At 39.4% G+C, this 24,668-nt stretch overlaps 1 protein-coding gene across 2 annotated transcripts in view; it reads left to right on the top strand.

Moving 5' to 3' along the window:
- bcl2l1 (BCL2 like 1) overlaps window positions 1-24,668 on the top strand; it is a 33,634-nt gene that overhangs the window by 1,995 nt on the left and 6,971 nt on the right. For both annotated transcript variants that reach the window (XM_084429099.1, XM_084429100.1), the window contains exon 2: window positions 915-1,595. In XM_084429099.1, the coding sequence (XP_084285225.1) occupies window positions 1,044-1,595 (552 nt within the window). In that variant the 5' untranslated portion in view covers window positions 915-1,043. The remainder of the gene's footprint in view (window positions 1-914; window positions 1,596-24,668) is intronic.

The raw sequence follows: 24,668 nt of genomic DNA on the forward strand, positions 1-24,668 counted from the left end.
TAATTTCTTGTTAAGTACCAAAATAGGCGAATTAATATAATGTGTGTGTGTGTGTGTATATATATATATATACATATATATCATCATTATTATTATTAGTCATTTTCCCGCGACAGACATAGCTTTTGAAACGGCCATGTGTTGTACTCGGAACCTCGTTGTTGTCAGCACGTGTTTGGCTGATCCAGTGTTTCCTGATAACTCTCGCGCTCTTCCCAACCAGGGATCAGATAATGCAGCGCGTGAACACCCCGCGCTCGTGATGTAGTCAAAAATATGAAATCAGCAGAAATTAGTCACTTAATCTGTTTTTTTTAATAATACAGTTAAAAAAAAAAAAAAAAAACTCTTTGATCAGAAATTATAATTGTAAAAGATTGCTGTATAGATTTGATCTATAATAATACATCTATGAGTATATTCTATCAAATACATAGGTTAGACATGAGTTGTCAAAACATTTTAAAAGGAGTTCCTAATGAAAAATGCCATGAATCACTTGGGTATCTTTTGTCTGTGACTCCTGGCTGGTTCTTCTAGCACCACAATTACGATCCATTATAGATTTGTTCAAATGAGGGAATCATAATTCTAGCCACGCTGGCTGTTCGTGCCCCCTGCTGTTTAAAATTCACTCATGTCAAGGTCAGTGTACATTTAGCCTTGTCTTGGACAAGGAGAGAGGGGAAATTGTCCATGTTTTTCATAGGAGGCAGGTGATGAGGCGCTACCATCTGTTTCTTTGATCAAGCTTCTCCATTTAGTAAGAGGGTTTTAGAGGGCGAAAAAAAGCTGTTTATCTTCAATGCCCCTTAACCTCTTCCAAAGTTTCACCCTTACCCCCCTCCTCTTGCTGTTTGTGAAAATGATTGCGTATTTACGGATCAATTCATTGCACTGTTGTCTTACAACAGGGTATGAGCCATTGCACCATCCCTGAGCGTCGGCAGAAGCCTGAGAAGGACGCAAGGGTGTGCACTTTGTTCTAAGAACAAGCAAGTGGATATCCAGACATCGGAGAGCGACAAGCAACGACGTGAATTATGTCTTACTATAACCGAGAACTGGTGGTATTTTTTATTAAATATAAACTCTCACAGAGGAACTACCCCTGCAATCACATTGGACTTACGGAAGACACAAATCGGACTGATGGGGCCGAAGAGAATGGTGAGGGGGCGGCAGGAACGACGACCCTTGTTAACGGCTCCATGAACAGAACCCCACCTCGTTCCCCCGCTTCATCCCCACAGCATCAGACAAACGGGACTGGGGGTCTGGACGCGGTGAAGGAGGCGCTCCGTGATTCTGCCAACGAGTTTGAGCTGCGTTACTCCCGAGCGTTCAACGACCTCTCCTCACAGCTCCACATCACACCCGCCACAGCATACCAGAGCTTCGAGAGCGTGATGGATGAGGTGTTCCGCGACGGCGTCAACTGGGGCCGCATCGTGGGACTGTTTGCCTTCGGAGGGGCTCTGTGCGTCGAGTGTGTGGAGAAGGAGATGAGCCCATTAGTGGGACGCATTGCAGAATGGATGACCGTCTACCTGGACAACCACATTCAGCCCTGGATCCAGAGCCAAGGAGGATGGGTGAGTGGAAAATGACTTTCATTTCTTGTTAGCTTTCTTCAGTTTAATCACAAACAGTCTTTGTTAACCTGTTTAGGTTTATGATTGGTCTCAAATGATTTATGCCTCAACTTATCCTGTTTGATCAGAAGATAGCCTATCTGTTAATTGGATTTAAACCTCCCTTAGCCAACCTTGATGTAAAAAAAAAAAAGTCTCTTTAACGGACTCAACTTTACACCCAAAAATGAAGATTCTGTCCAAACGCAAGACTTTGGGTAATCTTCGCAGGTCAAAGTCCAGGTAACTAAAACTTAGAAGCTCTTAGAAGGTCATAAATGCATCATAAAATGAATTTATATGAATAAAGCAGCATAAATAAAGTCTTGCGAAGAGATATGATTAATATTTGGGTATCACTTCAAGACTTCTGTAGCCATTTGTGATTCAAATACTTTGTGAAGCTTTTAAAAGACTGTTATAGTCCAGGAAATGTGGATGTTATTGATGAGTGCGTTTTGCATTGCTAAATCAGCTGCTTCCCTTGGGTCCAGACGGGGGCTGTTTTTAGCGCCTGCCTTCTCTTGGGCCTGGGTGGGGATGCTCTAACTCTGCGGAGGGGAAAGGAATGGGAGATAAGATAGCAGAGCCACCTCAACCACTGGTCAGCTGATTATTGATCTCCGTAGTCTTATTTCCCAAAATAAGAGTCAAGAGCGTGTGGGAGATGAGACATATGGTTGAGAATGGAGGGGGATGCTCTGATAGGTCATTGTTTTTGTTTTGTTTTCCTTTCATATTTTTTGTCTTTTTATTGTTTTCACTTTTTCTCTCTATGTTTTTTCCCCGTCGGTCAGCTGTCCAGTAGATGAAAGGCAGGAATGAGTAAAGTCATGTGAAAACCCTTTGTGCTGGTTCTCTTCTTTATTTATGCTGGATGAGTGGCAGGTAATGGAGAGGTCCTGGCCAAGTCAGCCTTTTCTCTTTGTGATCAGGGCTGTGATGTGATTGGCTGGTTGGGGGGTGAGATGTGGAAGTGGATTGTAAAGGTCATTTTTTAACACGGCTGGTTTATTGGATGGTGCAGAGAACAGACTCTCTGATTGGCAGGTTGGTTTTGTCAGTGTTGTTTATTCTACTTTAGACGCTTATTTTCATTTGCCAATGTGTCATTTTACAAAATCTTGTTTTGTCTGAGACGTGCATTATTTCTTTTCTTACCTTGACATTCATCTTTGCTATCTTGTGATGTCTTGATTGCACACAAAAATCTGGAACTGTGTAGAAAGCATAAGTCAACACGTCATTATCTAAATTTGGATCTTGAATCTCTCATCATGTGATCACAGGAATGAGAACATTATGAAACACAACAAACAGTCCTTAAAGATTGAGCAATTAAAAAGAGTTTTAAACATGTTTTCTGAGCTCTGCCATTGCATAAACGGTCTTCAGTCCATTTGATCTTTTTTATTGGTACGTTTTTTTAACTTCTAAAGTAACTTTGACAACTTCTGACGAATAAAATTCTGTTCATATTTCATTCAATTTTATGGACTAACAGGTCATCTAATTTTTGTCTACAAAAATAACATTTTAGTTGCCAGTGCATATATAAACCAAATATTCAGACATTTTATTTATTAATCTAAAAATTTTACAACAACATTTGAAAACTTTGTTGTTGTTAACCTAGATTTTTCTTCTTTAAAAACATGAATGCATTGTTACTATCTTGCATATTTTTGTCAGCACTCAGCAGTATTAATTAAAATAGTTCAATTATTGTCATGATGCACATTTTTGTTTTACCTGCGTTCTCAAAATAAATGACTTTTTTTTTGGTTATGTTACTGAGATTAATACTGCCCGGCTAGAAACTTTATTTTCTCCCATCTAGCGGTGAAATTGTTTATGACTACCAACTGAATATTACTTTCTAGCCCCTCCCATTCCGAGGTCTTTTTAACTCCTACGGTGGCCGTATTATTTCAAATCTGCCGGCAGTCGCGAGTAATCTCCCCCTCGCATTCGTCACGGCGCCACCGAGTGTCAAACCGCGAAAGGCGAAGCTTGAATTTCCAGGTATGTCCCTCTTTGGCTAATGTATTTTCAAGATGGAGGCGCAACATGGCTGCCGCCATTCGAGCGACTCGCTCGTATGTATTCTAAATGTCAGATTCTACGCTTGCGAGAATACTTGATTAGTTGGTAGAAGTAATCACACATTAATGAGCACATATCATTTTGAAAGAACAAAGTGTTTTTTGCTAAGAATCAACTTAAAAAATTACGCAGTGTAGCTTTAAGAAGATCTTTGCATCTATGCCATTTTAGACGCCACCCTGTGGACTGTTTAGGACGAGTGTCGGGCGATTTATTATGCTGAGTTCGAGAGTTGATTTTGAATGGCACTACAGTGGGCTAATGAATGAAGTTTTGAGGTTTCACATCCTGAGGTTTTGCACCCAGCTGCAGTTTTGGTTCATCTTGAGCAGAAATTTTAAAAGCGTTCTCTTTATGTCACTTCCTCAATGGAGAAGGAAAATGAGGTCTGCGTGTCATACAAAAGGCAGACGTGCACGTGTTACATGAATGTAGGCCGCCTTTCTGCAGACTCCCACTCAACCCTCTTCATCTCGGTTGCATTCGGCATCAATTTGAGTTCGGTCTCAGTCTCAATCAGGCCAGTGTAGTTCATCTGTATGCTGTGGCGGTGGGGGGCACGCATAAGCACACATACACGCTCGATTTCACGGTCGAACAGAATAGTCTCTCTCTCTAGTGAGCATTTACCACACATCGAAGCGTTGCGGTGGGCTCTCATGCTATTTATTCATCTCAGTTTCTGCTTTGTAGTGAGATTTAAAAGCAGCTCTCACGAAACCCAAAGGGTACCATCGGTGCCGTCCTATACGGTAGGACATCCCCTCGATGCGGGAAGAAGCTGGGAATGCCCATTTCAAGTTTAGTTCTCACTCAAACATTTCTCGCATATTCAAGATTTTTTTTGTGCGTGTGTTTCTCCCCTCCCACATGCAGGCACATTTTCAACCACCTTTTGATCTCATTCTCTGTGCCTACGCAGAGTTTCGCAGTGTCTGGCAGCTGTATGATGCAGGTGTATGGCAGTAACTACACGTCAGGCTGTGTTATTACTGGGTCTCTCTCCTGCTTTGGGGAGATCTGCTCTTATACTGTAATAACGCCCAGAGGTGTGGCCGCACCAGGTCTATTTCCTTCTGTATGTTCGCCATGATGGTTTGGTGAGTGGTGGTAAAGATGGTTGGACAGAAAATTGTGATTGGGAATAAACTGAGTAAAGTTGACATATACAGAAAGGACATGGAGGCATATAGATGAGAATTCTAAAGAGTTCAGTTACTATTCCAGTTCCTTATACTACTAACCAAAAACAAAATGTGTATCTAAATACATGTTGTGTATAACCAGTTGGTAACTACACTGAAGTCTCACAGTTAGTTAAAAGCCATATGTGTTTAATTTACTAAAAAGAACAGACTCGGAGCAGTAGTGTTATTAACTAAAACAATAAAAAAAATCCTTTTCATTAATTGAAATGAAAAAACTATTAAATGGAAAAACTTAGACTTAAATTAAATAAATAAAAAAATCACAAATGTTGCCTTGGCAACTGACTGACATTAAATAAGTTGAAGATCTAAAATTACTAAAACTGAAGTAAAAATGAATTAAATAAAAACAAAGTAATAAATGACAAAAGCACAAACAAAATAATTAAAAACTTAAACAAATTTTTTTTTATTAAAACTAAAATAAAAGCGAATTAAAAATATTTAATAAAACACTGCATTAGAGTCAACTCCATAAATCAAGGAATTGGTCATTTGTTCTGTAATCGCTCTAAATTTGTCACACTGTCTGTTTCGTGTCATACATTCAGAAGCGTTGTTGTGGTACCTCTGAGTAAATAGTGTAGGAAGAGTATTTTAGTACAGAGGTCTGTCTGCATCTGGAGAAGAATGCATTGGCAAGTCATTTGGTTCTGATATAAATAAAAAAAGTCCTATTCTACAGAGGGACGTGGAAAGAGGATTGACTGACGTAAATGAGTCTAGTCTAGTTGCCACTAGTGGAGTCCTGTGCCTGAGGGGGTGGGGATATTACCAATTAGGCTTGAATTATATGTGAATGTGCTCAGGGTAACTGCCTTTGTTCAGATAGGCTAGCTTAGTACAGGATAAATTATTTGTAGTCGATGAGAGTTGAGGGCAAAATTACGATACAGCGGGGGAGGGGGAGGGGGGTCCATACCTTTTCAATCTTATTACACCTGCTTTGTTCATTATTGCTGTTTTAGTGTGTGTGTGTGTGTGTTGCAGTAGTCCCTCAGAAACCCTCATTAGCGTCCAGCAAAGGTTCCTTCACTATCAATCTGCACCTAACTATAACAGTGACTTCCAAACACAACGAATCATTAATCACAAACTTCACACGCACACATACACACTTAGCAGTAAAGCACTCATCCATGTTGATAAACAATGGCCCGCCTTTATCACGTTTTAATCACTGTCCGCACAACAGAAGTCTTTGTGTGACGTAGGGCTATTACCGGGGGTTTCATCAAACGTATACGCGTGCAAATACAAACATGCTCACACCGTACACACACACCCTCGTCCCATTGTCTATCATGTTTGCACAAGGAACACCCACGGGACCACCCCTTACTCCCCATCCTCCATCACTTTTACTTTTTCTCCCGCCTCCAGCTCGTGTCCTTCCTTTCTTTCGATTCTCTGTTTCTTTCTTTCTTTCTTTCGGTCGCTCTCCCCCGCCTTTCCCTCGGTCTCACGTGGTCGGACGTGTTGCAGATCAGACATGCAACAACATGCCAGCGTCACCGCCGATAGTGTCCCCGTTCACCCCTTTATTCGGTCTCGTTCGTTATACGTCCATACGTCCATCCATCCATCCATCATCCCTCCACCTTACTGGTCATCTCTATTGATTTGGCAGGCGCAAAGACCATGCGTGTTTGTGGCACGCCTCCCGCAATCATTCGTCAAGCTTCGATACATCAGCACCACCCACTCTGCGCCTGTGTCTGTCGCATGACAGACTATACATCTGCTTTTGTGCTCCCTGGTCAATTGTGTCTGAGTTTGTGATCAAACACATCACATTTAAAATGCAATATGTGCATTATTATTCCATTTCATGCATGTTTACACGCATGTGCCTCTCATTTGTGCAATTATTTGAAGGTATAGCACACGCTGAGCATGTGATTACCTTAAACAATGGAGCTGCGGGTGAACACACACACACACACACATGCACGCCTGCAGAGGCCAGGTGAGGAGCTTGGCTGTAAACACACAGTGATAACAGCAGTGGAGACTGTGATCCAGATTTGATGTTGTCCTCTATAGACACTAAGAGACATCATTTATACCCTAGGCAGTTAGTGCTTTAAGATCATGTTTGTGGTATTTGCTGCTTTTGTCAGTGGCGCCTCATGTTGCTATCTTCAAGGTTGTAGTTCACCCCTGACCTTTTGGTTCAGATTTATGCATCACCAGCATGTTTTCTTTTTATATTTCACAGGGCAATTCCATTTTTGCAGTACATGCACATGTCTTTATGTGTGTGCTTGGTTTATGTGTGGCTGACTGAGTGAAAATGGCAGTAAACAGATGGTGGGATTCAGTCTGTTCCAGCAGCCTTGTCACCAGCAAAAGAGAAAAAGAGGGAGGAGAGATAATGAGAAAAGGACTTATGCTATGGTAGTGCACTCCTCTTATGTCACAGGCAAGGGGGAGAGGGGAGAGGGGAGGGGAGAGGAGAGGGAGGGGAGAGGAGAGGGGGGGGGTCTGGCCTCACCTTCAAGGAAGGTTGGGCTGTTCCATTCTGCCAGGGTCACGGGGGGAGATGGAGCATCCCATACGGAATGTTTGGAGAGGGAGAGGGAAGGATTGTTTTGGTCCATGTAGCTAATAGTAGTCAAAATTATGTAGAATTTTTAGAGATTTTAAAGAAGTTGTTCACCCAAAAGTGAAAATTCTGTGAATTAATTGTTTCCAAACATTTGACTTCTGTGAAACATAAAAGGAGATGTATGACAGTATGAACTCCAATCGTTTGTATGGAAAAAAGCAGCAGCAACATTTTTCAAAAATGTTCTTCTTTTGCTCCATGGAGTAAAGAAAGATAGTTTGAAACAATAAGAGAGTGAGTAAATGACAGGATTTAAGTTTTTTGGTGAACTGTCTGTTTAAATGCATGAAAAGTGCACGTGCACAACTAAAGCACATTTGAGTCAATTATTGGTCTTGTCACTAGTTTTTAAGTGTTTGTGAATACTAGTGTATTTTTAGCAAAGTTTCCCCCACATTCTTGTTCTTTTATGTTTTTGTGACGCTGCCAGTGTTCGTTTACATGTGTGATGTTCAATTCCAGTGGAATTAGCTTCTTAACTGCAGCTCCTCTTAGCTAATTAAAAATCTTAACAACACACACACTTCTCGGTGTGTTGGTCAATCGCGTGGAAGAGCGACCTGCACCTTTTAAGCCCGGTTCTCCTAATGCACTTTAGCCAAGATTAGCCAGCATCATCGAACCGCACTGCAATTAGCCTCTAATAACACAAATAACGGCCAACCTTCTAGTGGCTCTGTCGCCATTCCACTGAGCAGTGGACCACATTAGGCTCCTTGTTCATCTGACAGAATTATGACTTTTAAAAAGCAACTGTGTTTTATGTTTTTGTAATGGGTCGACTCGTCTGCCCCTCCACTTTAGCTCATAATGTACTGCTCTGAACAGCCTCTAGCAAGACAGAGCGTGTGAATCATATAGTAGACTATTTAAGGAGGAAGAGGACGACAACTCAGAAATATGGATGGAAGAAATTTAAATTTGTTATTAAAGTCATATGCTTACATAAAATATTTATTCATTCATTCAGCATGCCATATTTGAAAATGATGTCTTTAGTGTAAATCACGCAAAATAATAGGTCTGGTTATTGACAGATTTCACAAATCAGTTCAATCTCAATTCACAAGCTCTTGATTTGATTTCAATTCATTTAGATATGTCAGGTACAGAACATACATTTTTTTCAATCTCAATCTTTGATCTCTCAATGCTGTAAACTATACAGGGAACCCTGTCAGTTGATACATATAATATTAAAGGTTAAAATTAACAATAGAGTCTGAATTGAGCACTAGATTTCAGTACTAGATATAATAAATATATATGTATAAATTCAAATCGCACTCTGTGCTGCTGCTTGAGCTGTGGTGGCTACAGCGATCTGTCACGTCGCATTTAAAGAGCGGTAAAACGACATTAATTGTTTGAATTTTGTGATAAAATTGACAGAATTTGAAAGCTAAGACCTATGTTTAAGTGATGTTTTGCTCATGCGTCAACTGAAAACGGCAAAGATTGATCTTGAGATTTAAAAATCGATATTAAAACAAATTGAATATTGATTAAAATCAATTAACCGACATCAGTCAGTATAGTATGATTGCACCTGAGTTTGTTTAAGCATGTCTGTAGTTTTGAGATGAAGTCATGAAGAGATGGAGTCATTTGAGTCATGAGATCACCACAGTGCTTCAGAGATGTCTCAGGTAGGACTGAAAGAGAACTCAGAATGAAAGCTCAGTCTGAGTGTGTGACGCCAGGCTGATAGCAGATTAGGAGCTGGGGGAGCTAGAGCTCAGATCATCTTCTCGCCTGTGCCGCTCTGGACATAGCATGACTGTTGCTCTGCTCTGACTGAACTGGCTTATGCTGGAAAATCAGGTCATGAGCAATCTCCTCTCTCCCCCCCCCCCCCCCCCCCCCCCTCTCTCACGCTCTCACTTTCTCGCTCTCTCTCTCTCTCTCTCTCATTTATTTATCCTCTGTTTTATATTCTGTCCATCTCTTTCTCTCTGTCTTCAGTAAAGCCTCTCTCTTTCTATTCAGCTTTCTCTCATTCTTGTATAGCTTCTAGTTGAGATCAGATTATCATCATCACTAGGATTAGGCACAGTTGTGAATAAAGGCCATGACGATGGAGTCACAGGGATTCAAAGTTACTGATAAAGTGTGTTGATATCATCTCTGATTGCCATCAGTCATGTTGTTGTTTTCTAGGTTCCACCTTGTTCACCACCTAAGATTTTGCAGAAATGTATCTATTCTGCTCCATTAACATCACCAAATGGAACTGCAAAAATAATGACAATTTTTAACAGGACAATTTTAACGAACTCTCCTTTCGTCTGCCAGTCTCAAGACCAAATAATTTTCGTCCAATCATTGAATTCAGTCCGAATGCAATGATACAATGTTCTACCTGTGCAGACTCTGCTGTGTGCGTTCATAAGTTTCGAAGGAGGCGTGGCTTTGCCTACCCTACCTTTAAAGCAACAGCAAAAAATACTTGTATTGTCACACAAAGGTTACATAATCAACTGCAATTATTCAACCACAATCTCAAACAATAGTCAAGATCCATGTTTGGATTTATTACAGTTCATCATTGAGAAGGTTGGATCGCAAGCGGCTCGTGACAGAACACAGAATGACACTTTCATTTAAGCAAAATATCTCAATGGAGATTGTTAAACTCCAGCTTATTTGTTTTTGTCTGTTTTCTGATCATCTGATCATCACTTCCGCAGTGTAGAGAGAGCAAATGCCCATGGTTGCCAGAATCCAAATATGAAGTAAAACAGAAAAGTTCTGATTTGGGGATTTAAAATCTTGACATCTGGTAACCGCAAGCATGAAAGTAATGAAAGATAACTACATGAAAGATGAAAGCATGAAATATAACAACATTTCAGTCTCGTCTTTTTTCGTCAACGATCTTGCATGTTGATATACTCAAATGATATAGTCAAAATTCAATGACATTGGTGTCATCTCGTTATCGTCTCATCTTAGTCATGGGGAAAAAAGGTCATTAACGATGATTTTTTTTGTTAACGAAATTAACACTACCACAGTGTTTACTTTTTAGGGAAATCATCCTACAAATGGAACTGACCAAGATGGTGCAGCGTTTGTGATTTGAAAATCATGACTATATCTTGGCACCACACCATTCATGTACTTGCATGCTCTGTTTCAGGCTGGTGCGCCATCCAATATGCATAAGTCTTACAGTCTGTTTCCTGACAAATATCCCCAGAGGCCGTGTCTGCCTGTAAGCGCCGGTTTAGGTCAGAGACTGGTAAATCTGGCTGTACGTGTGTCCAAGAACGTGCATGAATGCTTTGGTCTGTATGTATGTGGACGTATGTGGTCTGTGTGTGTCCCAGCTCACTGGGATTTGCTTGACAGAATGGGAGCTGATGTCTCCCCGATGAGATACGGAACAGATTGGAGTCTGAGCCCCACTCTCCTGACTCATTAATCTTCTCTTTAATTCATTTACGGTACGCACAAACATGGCCACATTGCCAGGCGGGTACAAAGGACACCTGCCACAGACAGATCCTCCAGATATATGACCTAAAATAAAACGGGGAGGTGTATTGCTCAAATTACTTTACATGCTGTGATCTGATTGGATGTTCTGTGATCTAAATTTAATTTGGGCTGAGGGTTTAGTGGAGTCTGTTTTGTTGCTCTAATTGTCAGCAAAATTTCAGGCGCAGGGTTTTAAACCAGTTTAATGTATCAGGTGTCCTCACACTAAATTATTACATAATGAAACGCTAATGTTTCTGGACAAAGACTGATGCAATTAGGAAAATTGGTGTAGGAGAATAGATAATAAAGTCTGTAGGCTACATGCTGAGAACAGTTAGTACGGTTAATGTGAATGAAGCAATAGAGTTGCATGAAACATCATCTGTCCAGGCCAGTGTTGCTGTGGTTTTAAGTTTGACTGTACTTTCTGTGCTTGGGAAACTGATGTTTGGTTTTCATCAAGGGTGCTGGTTCCTGTATTTTGATTAATTAACAAATGGTGAACAGTTAGAGAACCTTTCCATTGATTTCCTTCTGTTTTGCCAGACTATAAGTGTTCAGAACTGGTTGATATTTGTATCTATTTATTTGTTTATTGGTCAATATTGGATATTTCATTTGGCTTGCTTATTTTTGCTGTTTTTACATTAAGTAATCTTACTTTTACTGTCTTTCATCTAAAATCACCAATTTACTAATTACATTTACTGTCATCTAAGACCACTGTTAAATGTAATCGTTAGGAACTGAATAACCATTTTTCATACTGTACATTTATAATATGATGCCTAAATTCACTTGTAGCATTTAAAGCAATTGATTTTTGTCTATAATAAAAAATATATATATTCTGATAAAATAGTATAGAATTTTTATATTAGCCATAACATGAAAATAATTATTTATATTTGTATTATAATATTTGTGGGGTTTGAACTTAAAAATGAATTAAAGCTGCAAGCAGCGATGAAAGGGCCCTCGCACCCGTGCCATCAACACTCGGTGGTTTTAGGAAGACAGAACATGGTTGGGAAATGTACATTTAAGGAGGTATATATAGTAAGAGTATGTCAAAGTCAGTTACAAAATGTTTTGTATAATGGTGATAATAGCATGCTTCATGACTCAGCTAAGTGTTGCTAGCATGTTTAGTCTGTTTCTAGCATGCTCAGTACACAATAATTATGTGGTTAGTACTGCATTACTGTGTTAACCATGTCAGTTTCTGTTGCCAGTAGGTGGCGTTATGACTATAACTGAATATGAGCATGGATGTGTGTTCAGGACAGAACTCTTATCAAACGTGTGAAGTTTGGTGCAAATTGGACATTGCCTTCTTGAGTAACAACAAAGTCATGTTTCATTGAATTAGCATTCTTTAGCACTTAGCTAAGCATTGTTAGCATGTTTTAACATGTTTCTAGCATGTTTAGAACTCAATGGCATTTTTAACATGTTGCTAGAACGGCATCAACGTGTTAAACATGTCACTTCCTGTTGCCAGTAGGTGGCGCTATTACTAGAACTGAACATTCTCATGCAGATGTGTTCAGGCCATGACTCTTATCAAAAGTGTGAAGTTTGGGGCAGATTGGACATTCCATGCCTGAGTTACAGCAAATTCCTATTTAATTGCAATAATAGCATGCTTTAGCACTTAGCTAAGAGTTTGCTAGCATGTTTTAGCATGTTTCTAGTATGTTGTTAGCATGTTTAACACTTGCTGGCACTTTTTTATATGTTATTAGGAGTCCATAACAGTGTTAACATGTCACTTCCTGTTGCCAGCAGGTGGCGCTATGACTGTAACTGAATATAAGCATGGTCATGTGTTCAGGACAGAACGCTTATCAAAAGAGTGAAGTTTGACGCAGATTGGACATTCCATGCCTGAGTTACAGCAAATTCATATTTAATTGCAGTAATATCATTCTTTAGCACTTAGCTAAGTGTTTGCTAGTATGTTTTAACATGTCTCTAGTATGTTGGTAGGATGTTTAGCACCTACTGGCATTTTTTTATATGTTATTAGGAGTCAAGAACAGTGTTAAACGTCACTTCCTGTTGCCAGCAGGTGGCGCTATGACTATAACTAAATATGAGCATGGACATGTGTTCAAGAGATAACTCTTATCAAACGTGTGAAGTTTGGGGTAGATTGTACATTGCCTTCTTGAGTAACAACAAAGTCCTGTTTCATTGAATTAGCATGCTTTAACACTTAGCTAAGTATTGCTAGCATGTTTTAATATGTTTCTAGCATGTTTAGAACTCAATGGCATTTTTAACATGTTGCTAGAACGGCATCAACGTGTTAAACATGTCACTTCCTGTTGCCAGTAGGTGGCGCTATTACTATAACTGAATTTGAGCATAGACGTGTGTTCAGGCCATGATTCTTATCAAACGTGTGAAGTTTGGGGCAGATTGGACATTCCATGCCTGAGTTACAGCAAATTCATATTTAATTGCAGTAATAGCATGCTTTAGCACTTAGCTGAGTGTTTGCTAGCATGTTTCTAGTATGTTGCTAACCTGTTTAGCACTTGCTGGCTCTTTTTTATATGTTATTAGGAGACCACAACAGTGTTAAACATGTCACTTCCTGTTGACAGCAGGTGGCGCTATTACTATAACTGAATATTCTCATGTAGATGTGTTCAGGCCATGACTCTTATCAAACGTGTGAAGTTTGGGGCAGATTGGACATTCCATGCCTGTGTTACAGCAAATTCCTATTTAATTGCAGCAATAGCATGCTTTAGCACTTAGCTAAGTGTTTGCTAGCATGTTTTAGCATGGTTCTAGTATGTTGTTAGCATGTTTAACACTTGATGGCACTTTTTTTATATGTTTTTATATGTCCACAACAGTGTTTAACATGTCACTTCCTGTTGCCAACAGGTGGCACTATGACTGTAACTGAATATGAGCATGGTCATGTGTTCAGGACAGAACGTTTATTAAAAGTGTGAAGTTTGGTGCAGAATGGACATTGCCTTCTTGCGTAACAACAACATCCTGTTTCATTGAATTAGCATGCTTTAGCACTTAGCTAAGTATTGCTAGCATGTTTTAACATGTTTCTAGCATGTTTAGAAGTCAATGGCATTTTTAACATGTTGCTAGAATGGCATCAACGTGTTAAACATGACACTTCCTGTTACCAGTAGGTGGCGCTATTTCTATAACTGAATATTCTCATGTAGATGTGTTCAGGACAGAACGCTTATCAAAAGTGTGAAGTTTGGGGCAGATTGGACATTCCATGCCTGAGTTACAGCAAATTCCTATTTAATTGCAATAATAGCATGCTTTAGCACTTAGCTAAGAGTTTGCTAGCATGTTTTAGCATGCTTCTAGTATGTTGTTAGCATGTTTAGCACTTGCTGGCACTTTTTTATATGTTATTAGGAGTCCATAACAGTGTTAAACATGTCACTTCCTGTTGCCAGCAGGTGGCGCTATGACTATAACTGAATATGAGCATGGTCATGTGTTCAGGACAGAACTCTTATCAAACGTGTGAAGTTTGGGGCAGATTGGACATTCCATGCCTGAGTTACAGCAACTTCCTGTTTCATGGCGAAACATCGAAATTTGTCAGGCCGCCGAGGACCCGCCCTTCGACGAAAACTCAAGATCTTCGCAATTTAACGTCGCAAAGGCCTTAAGATTACACTCACCAAATTTGAAGATGATCAGATTAAAACTGTAGGAGGAGTTCGTTAAAGTACGAGGCCTGAAAATGGCAAAAACTGCACAAAAATCTGAGAGGAAGTTCAAAATGGCTGACTTCCTGTTGTGTTTAGGGCTATGCTCCAAGAGACTTTTTTGTAGGTATTAGGTCATTACATGTATGTACCGAATTTCGTGCACGTACGTGGAACGTTGCGGGAGGCGCACTCCGTTGAACTTTTATAGGTGGCGCTATCGAGCCATTTTGCCCCGTCCAATTCTGAAACCTATATCAGATGTAAATTTTCGCCAGTTCTGACGCGTGTGCAAAGTTTTGTGAGTTTTCGAGCATGTTTAGGCCCTCAAAAATGCAATTAAATGCGGAGAAGAATAATAATAATAATAATAAATATAGCTGCGAGCAGCGATTACGGGCCCAAGCCGGTGGCACCGCAACCCCGGTGCCTTTAGTTACCTAAAGGCACCGGGGTGGCGGTACCGCCGGCTTTGGCCCTCCATCGCTGCTCGCAGCTATATTTATATATATATATATATATATATTAGGGGTGGCACGGTACATGAAAAAACATCCGAACCGTTCGGTTCGCTTGTCTCGGTTCGGTGCGCGTGTGCGTCGCGCGGTTTGCACGGTTCGACGCATGCGCAATGTAGCCTCGTGCCCGTGCTAATACAATGCTAAATCATAAATCAGACATATGTAGAATTACATTACAATGTCCAGCAATCGATTTATATAGTACACTGAGTTTACCTAGACATTTAATGAGATCTACTCCACTATATGTTGTTTTTTTCATGTGAATAAATAGGCTACATAGATCGACTGTTCCACGTAGCCTAATGGTCCAGTGGCAGAACTTGCCAAGCGTATCAAAGGTTCTGAGTTCTAATCTGCGCTCGTATATATTTTTTTCTTTATCAAAACCGATTATGTTTATCAGCGGTTGTATATCAAGCAGGGACCGATTTGTATGAATTTTGTTTTATTATTTAATCGGAACGAGTAGCCTTGAGTCTCCTCAATGGATTGAAGCGCGCGTCCGAGTGATGAATGTGCGGCCGCTGCGGTGTGTGCGCGAGCCACGAGAACACTGTATCAGCACCACTGATCGCAACTGCAACGAGCACTTTGATCACTTGATTAAAAAAACACATTTCAGCGCTAAATTGCTTCTTATTTAACAAACGAATGAAACAAATACTTTGCTAGTTAACTGGAAATGTTTTATTTATTTGTATTGGTACACCCGTGCTGCAAGATAATATCAACCCTGGCAAAAAATGGTGGGGACATGTCCCGCCTATGATGACGAGACACGAGGATAAATTGACAAATAACGGTCCAACACAGCCCACGTAGCTCTACAGATGATGGACCTCCAGGGCCACTGAAAGTTTCCTCAGGGTGACTGCTCACTCATATTACTTCAGAATGGGAAATGAGAAGCTGCGTTTTGCAAACACACCCCATTTATGAAATAAATAAATAAATAATTAGATAATTCAGCTATATATCATATGCTGAAGTAAATTTTTGGAGTGTTAAAGATTAAAAGAAAAAACAACAACATGAACCGTACAGAACCGAAAACCGTGACCCTAAAACCGTGATACGAACCGAACCGTGGGTTTTGTGAACCGTGCCACCCCTAATATATATATATATATATATATATACACACCGTTCAAAAGTTTGGGGTCAGGAAGATTTTTTATGTTTTTAGGAGAAGTCTCTTCTGCTCACTAAGGCTGCATTTATTTGATTAAAAATACAAACAAAAACAGTAATATTGTGAAATATTATTCCCATTTAAAACAGCTGTTTTCCATTTTAAAATATTTTACACTGTAATTAATTTATGTGATCAAAGCTGAGTTTTCAGCATCATTACTCCTGTCTTCAGTGTCACATGATCCTTCAGAAATCATTCTAATATGATGATTGATGGTCAATAAATATTAATTATTATTTTCAATGTTGAAAACAGTTGTGTACAGATTTTTTTTCAAAATGCGTTGATGAATGTAAAGTTCAAAAGAACAGCATTTATTTCAAATACAAATTTTTTTTAACATTATAAATGTCTGTACTGTAACTTTTGATCAGTTTAACTCATTCTCGATGAATAAAAGTATTGATTTATTTTATTTCTTTCCCCCAAAATTTAAATTTAAATTATTACTGACCCCAAACTTCTGAACGGTAGTGTTTAATGTTACAAAAGCTTTAGATTTCAGATAAATGCTGTTCTTTTGAACTTTCTATTCATCAAAGACTGTACACAACTGTTTTCGACATTTAAAATAATAATGAATGTTTCTTGAGCATCAATCATCATATTAGAATAATTTCTGAAGGATCATGTGACAGTGACGACTGGAGTAATGATGCTGAAAACTCAGCTTTGATCACAGGAATAAATAACAGTTTAAAATATATTAAAATAGAAAGCAGCTGTTTTAAATTGGAATACTATTTTACAATATTACTGTTTTTGTTTGTATTTTTAATCAAATAAATGCAGCCTTGGTGAGCAGAAGAAACTTCTCTGTTATGTGCGCGCCACAGACTGCACGCACGTCCGCTTAGAGTTCCGCCTTTTGCATTCCGTCAATATTACGTTATTAGAAAAATATTTTTTTAGAGAATCGATTTTTTGACATTTGTGAATCGATTCAGAATCGTCCACGTCCGCATCGCGATGCATCTAAGAATCAATTTTTTCTCCCACCCCTAGATTTCATACAACAGGTTAATAAACAGTTACAATTAAGTCACTTACATTTTAGATGCAATGTTGACTGTTTTTGTTCTGTTTCAGCAGCGAAAATAGTTAAACAAAGATCACGGCAGAACCATCACGCATCACGTGTTTTCTCATAACTGAACGATTCAGCATTTTTAACGAATCGGTTGACTCAAAGATTGAATGATCAATCCATAAACATCTGTCTTAATCATGATCGACTCATTCGAACGAATCGTTTGAACGAATGAATCAATGACTCGCTTATTAAGATGGATGCCTGGCGACACCTAATGGCGGTTTAGTGTTGTTTAAAAGCATCATTCTTTCCCACATGTGTGTGATTTGTGTGTGCAACATTATCATTATTTTTCTTTCACTATTATATTAGCGATTTAAAAGCACCCACTCGTGTCACACATCGATTAACCGGTGGGAAAATATCCTCAGACACATACCTAATAAATGTATATTTAAATACAATATTGGCCTACCTGGTAAAAAGTTTTATATACTATTTTGATGTCCTTTTGGACACAAGAGGGCAGTATAGCCCTATGTTTGCTTTTTTGTTGAACCAAATAGCACTAAATAGCCTGTTTTTAACTTTTTCATTCTTCTTGAATTGCAAAAACAGAATAAAATGGGTTTAGTTGTGATATTTGTATACTTTTATATAGAAATAAATGGTATATAATTACATTTTTAGAAGATTTTTACTTTAATCCCTCGCCATAGCAAAACCGTTTGAGATATTTATTATCCATTCACAATTTAGCATATTTAATGTAGTTTCATCATGTTGAAAAAGTTTGGTACGAATAAAATAAATAGTTTAAGAGGAGTGGCTAAAAATTCAGAGGCTGATTTTGCAAAAAAATTCACATTCAGACCAAAATATCTGACTTCCTGATGGCCAGAGCTATTGAATGTAAATTAAAAAGTTGTCCGGCTTGATGAGAACAATATACAAACTATTTTTTCTTTACTGTAGTTAAAAGTAACCCCCCCACTTTTGTCAAAAGCATGTTGAAAGTGACACACTTCCTGCTGCCAGTTGGTGGCGCTATAACTTTGACTCACAATAGCTACATCCATCTGATCGGCCTCTTACCACGAACACACTGCTGAAGTTTCATCAAGATCAGTTAATGTATGCAGAAGTTATTCCACTTCCGTGTTTCTCTTTTCTCGCCATAAATTCGATTCCTCGCCACAGCCAAACCGTTCGAGATATCAAAAATCCGTCCGCAATTTAGCATCCTCAAAGTCTTGACTACATGCACACCGAGTTTGAAGGGGACACGGTGAATTTTCTAGGAGGAGTATTTCACATTCCACAGCAAGCGTTTTCCAAACAACCCATAATAGCCGACTTCCTGTTGGGCTGGCGTAAAACTTGACCGGGGTAAAGTTGTTCGGCCCGATGAGATCTATATGTGTACCGAGTTTCATATTAATTCATGCGAGCGTGTTTGATATATGGATCAAGTTTTAGAACCCCGTTCAAGGGGGCGCTGTTGAGCCCCCCAGCCACGCCCGGGTACCAGCTTCAGCCCGGCCCTGATGGCCGTGGGTTCTGACCTGTGTGCAAAGTTTCAAGAGTTTTTGAGCATGTTAAGGACCCCAAAAGCCCCTGAAACCTTGATTAACAATATAAAAGCAATAGTCAAATCCCCCCCCTCCCCTCACACACACACAGACACAGAGAGAGGGAGAGAAAATTCTTCAGAAAATCCACATTCAAACCAAAATATCTCTCTTCCTGTTGGTCGGAGATGGTTAATGTCAATTAGAAAGTTGTCCGTCTTGATGAGAACAATACACATACCAAGTTTTGTTGCTGTTGATAAAACTAACCGCCCCATTTATGACTAAAGGTGGCGCTACTGAGCCCCTCACCACGCCCGTTTCTGAAACTTTGCACATGTCTACGGGCTAATAAATGTGATGTGTCTGTCGAGTTTCATCCAATTTCAAGCATCTTAAGAGTCTCAAAAGCATCCAAAAAGAAAATTAAAGTTTGATGCGTTGCCACGGCAACAGTATCTAAGATATCAATAATCCTTTCACAGGTCTACATCTGCCGTGTGTTTACATTATACAGATAAAGTTTGAAGCAAATCGGGTAAAAATAAGAGGGTGATTTCAAAGCATTTTGAAAGTGACACACTTCTTGCTGCCAGTAGGTGGCGCTATAATTTTGACTCACAATAGTCACATCAATGTGATCAGCCTCTGACCACGAACACACTGCTGAAGTTTTATCAAGATCCGTCAATGTATGCAGAAGTTATAATACACTTCCTGTGTCCCATTATTCGCCATAAATTTGTTTCCTCGCCACAGCCAAACCGTTCGAGATATCAAAAATCCCCTGGCAATTTTTCATCCTCAATGTCTTGACTTCATGCACACAGAGTTTGGTGCTGACCGGGTGAATTCCCTAAGAGAAGTGTTTCAAATTCCTAAGCATGCATTTCCAAACACCCCTAAATAGTCGACTTCCTGTTGGGCTGGCGTAAAACTTAGAGCATGAAAGTTGTGCGGCCCGATGAGATCTATATGTGTACCGAGTTTCATATTATTACATGCAAGCGTGTTTGATTTATGGACCAAGTTTTCGGACCCTGTTCCAGGGGGCGCTGTCGAGCCCCCCTGCCACGCCCGGGTACCAGCTTCAGCCCGGCCCTGATGGCCACGGGTTCTGACTCGTGTGCAAAGTTTCAAGAGTTTTTGAGCATGTTAAGGGCCCCAAAAATGCCTAAATAGTCGTAAGAAAAATAATAATAATAATCCTACCGAAAACAATAGGGCCTTCGCCCTTTCAGGGCTTGGGCCCTAATAATAATAATAATAATAATAAACAGAGCAATTCCAAGAGGGTCCTCACACCATCGGTGCTCGGGCCCTAATGAGGCTGAGGCAGTTCATATTTGGTTGTCTGTCAGTAAACAACTCAACATTTAGCATTGCATTCCTTGTTTCACATTATACATTAGGCAACACAATTCAGGATAATTCAGATAATTCAAAATTCAACGGGTTAAAAGCAGTGCTAACATCCTTTCAAAATTATTAAAAGTATCTTAACCCAGGATACGAGGCCTGAGTGGCCAGAAGTGGCCTGAACCAGGTTGACTGTCTATCAATCATTTTATTGAGATTTAAGGGACCATTAAGGAGAGGATGCAGAATGTGCTACTCTAACTGTGAACCACTAAAACCACATCTCATAAACCAGTGAGAGACAGACAGCTCTCTATAAAAAGTGAGAGACTCTCTATAATAAATGTTTGCCTGGCCTGTAGGTGTGAGGCTGATGTCATTGACATTTAAATGGTAAATACCAGGCTGACATCAGAAATCCCATTTGCTGTGAAGCATCTGCCTCCCTCTTAGAGTAAGTGAGATCACATTGTCGTCATGAACCAAACAGATGATGACCATCAATTTGATCAGACTCAGATAAAGTAACTGTGGCAAATACAGTCTTTGACCCTCTTGTTGTTTCTTTTTACACTGAAAAATGTTGCAACGTGATTTCACCTTCCAAAAACATTGACATCCTGTTTGTTTTGCAACATTTGTGTAATTTTCAAATTCACTGTGACTGTTACGTGCCTTGTGATGGTTTAACTGCGTTTGTCTTGCTTCTGTCCATTTTTTTTGTTTTTGTTTACCTCTTTTCTTTTTTCTTTCTTTCTCACTCTCTCCACCATCCCTTTAATCAAGGACTGGAAATTTCTGGTTTCAGCTTGAAGTCTGAATGACTCAGCAGAGATTGAGTGAGAAACAGCAAGGCCAGTTCTTGACGCCACACAGTTGGAATTCCTTCCCCCCCCTAAAGCATGTTTCAAATCAGCTGATTTCCACACAGGAATGAAGGCTGTCCAGCATTCCTCAGCGATTTCTGAGGAAATCCTGCCCTTCCGGTCTGTCTGTAATTGTTCTGCACTGTGGTGGTGTTTCTTTCTGCCCTAAGTAAGCTTTCTGGCTTCCAGTATGAATGAAACCGACATTACATTTGTTTATAGTGCTCAATGCTCACACCACCCTATTTTGGGTAAAAATATGAAAAATAATACTTCTCTCTAAAGAAATTTGAAGTAAACATGATAATCCATATGTTATTCTCTAGTGTAGTGTACTGAAGCCTTTCTAATGATTTTTAGATATAGTTATAGCCTGCCTGCATGTTAACGGCAACCTGCAGTTTTCCCGTAAAATAACGTTTTATTTATTTATTTATTGTAAAATAAAATTATTTGAATTCTGAATCAAAACTCTGAATCAGCATGCACCAATGCTACATTTTTCTGAATGTCATAATCATTTGTTAACAAACAAGTAATCATTACTTTAATGAGCTCATTGTTTTTGCCTTTATTAAATTGTTTAAATTAATACATTTTTAGCTAACTGTAATTTTGTATGTAGATTTCTGAAATACATAACTTAGACAGTTACCTCTGATAACAGATCACTCTAAATTGTAAAGTGGACTCATGCATTTTCTTTAAAGCTGCTTTGAAATGATTAATGATTAATTTATTCTTAAATATTATTTTTAATAATGAAATTGTGTTATTACAATATTAGTAATTTAGTAATAATCATATTTAGTAATAATCATTATTATTATTTTTAGTCATATATTTCCCCCAAATCATGTAGCCCTAGATGGGAATCTTTTCTAGGAACCAGAATATCATTGAGGTTTGGGTTTAAAATCCTTTAATCCCAAATCTTTTAAATTTACTGGTAGGCCTATTCAGAACAGAGAAAAAATGAAAAAATATATATGTATAAAAATAAAAATAAATTATAGTTCCATTGTTACGCAGGTCGTAACAGCCATTCATTACAAACATCATTTATTTTAAATGCCAAGCTGTAATTTGAAACTGAAACTGCTCGCGTACCTCTCATTCGGCATGAATCGTTTCCATGAATGAATAGTCGCAGTCTCCCAATATCCACTCAAAATAGCTTCCTTCAAATACACACAAAAAAAATATTTGTTTGGAAAAACACCACAGCATGCTCCCGCTGACCGACACATCCTACATACTGTACAACAGACAAATTAAATAGAGTAACCGAATAACTTGTCTGTTGTCTCCTAAGAGGCTGCGATGTCATGTTAAGTTAGCGATGTGAGGAGAACTGATATGTAGGGTGTGCGCATGAGGCGCCAGCGCGATCGCTTGGATTATATCAGTGCAAACATCTTAAAATACTCCGTCAGATAAGAGTAAGGCATCATTCAAAATGGTAAAGAGTGTATTTTTATTTGTGCACCTTCAAAATAACAGCAAAACGTTGTACTTTTGTAAAATAAAGAAAACCAACAAAATGCGCTTGCCGTCTTGGTCTCTGTGAACTTCTTTCTGAAGCACATAACAAATGTACCAAAACTCAGCAGAGATTACTGCCTACTTGTCACACAGACAAGAAAAAATATATCTATAGAAACCTTGAAGTGCCTACTTTTAAGTGTCTACGGTTTGCTTATTTGACGTTAAATGCATTATATAAGTCACTTTGGAATATAAATCGTATTTCGCAGACCTCCTGGCAACAGGACCCTCAGAGGTCCGCAGACCCCGCTTTGAAAACCACTGCTCTTTATAACGGCTAAGTCACACCTTTCAGTTTAAAGTCAATGGTGTTTTGGATTTGGAGTTTATTTACTTGTTCATTCATATTAAAGCTGCATTCAGTAGCTTCGGGATTTCTTCGCTGTATTCTCGCTTTTTGCTCGCAGGTTTCTCTCTAGAGCTCCCCCCACAGCTTCGGAATAGATATTTGACAACACTGTTGTAAAAACTCGTTGGCTATTCTCAGACACCAGAGGCTAGTAGATCAACGACATCAAAGCAGATGGGACATTCTTTAAAACGTCTTCTTCATTCGGGTTCGAACAGCGTGAGGGAGCGCAATAATGACAGCATTTTAGCAGATTTCTTTTGGCCGTAAAGCAATTGTTTACATCGCGAGACCTGATATCACGCGAGACTTCCTGACGCGGCGGCCGGCGGCCCGCCGGCACAAAGTTGCAAGTGCGCATTTTCCGCTCAGGGGCACCAGGGGGGTGCGAAACGACCACCATTCAACCCGAAATAAGTAATATAACCATTCCAATGACTCCGAAGCTGTTCAGTTAAGGTAAAAAAAGTTACTTAGTTCACCTTTAACTGGACTAGCCTGCAAAATAGTTTTTTAGTGTGACTTAAAAGATGCATTTATGATACCATTGTTGTCAGATTTGACACATTTTAAAAGTAGCTTTGACATTTTTGGAGATTTCGGTAATTCACTGAAATAGGTCATTGGTCAAACAAGTGAGAAAAAGCTAAAACAGAAGTATTGATAAGAAACTAGCTCCTGTACACACCATGCTGTGTTTTGCACACCGTGCTGTGTGTATCATCAATCATCTGGCTAAAAACCAGACAAGCTATTCTGGAAAGCAAGTCACTGGTTTCACAAACGCCATGGTGAGGGTTAAGGGGTCAGGATGGTGTAACAGTGGAGAAACCCGGTGCTCTGACTCAACCGAACCAAACTGAACTCTCTGTACGATCCTCTCATAACTTCCCAAACACGCACACTACTCTCTCTCACACTACAAATTGCTCATCTTCAACAGGATGAGGTTGAATGTAATACACTGATGTCAACAGAGTAGCTCAGTAGTCTGCATTATAACTGTAGTAACAGTGGTAAGGATGAATTTGTGTTTCCGTGGTCCGCCTCTGTTCGTCTGTGCCAGACCCACCGTGCTCCTTTTAAGATCAGAATCAGCCCCTTTCTTGGCCTCTATTTGGATATTAGCCTATGCTAACTAACAAACGTAGGCACCTTGCACCTGGTTTCACTCTGTCCTGTAGGGCCAGGTTTGTATGTGCTCTTTGTTTAGATAGGGTTGTGGAAAACGCTTGGCAGTCCCCGCTGCCTAGCAGCCGGTGTCTCATGGGAGCATTCGCACAACCTCAGCACTGTTTGGAGCCAGTAAAAGTCAGGTTTTCTTGACAGATTGTGTTTGTGTACAAATGCTTTTCACTCAGTCACACCTATAGTGAATCAGTGTGAGTTTTGGAGTGGATATTTTAAGGTGTAGTTGCAAGATATACAAAGAGTCACATTAGTTAATGAACTAAAACTGAGTCAT

Source organism: Rutilus rutilus (genome assembly GCF_951802725.1).
Source record: "Rutilus rutilus genome assembly, chromosome: 13".
NCBI lineage: Eukaryota > Metazoa > Chordata > Actinopteri > Cypriniformes > Leuciscidae > Rutilus > Rutilus rutilus.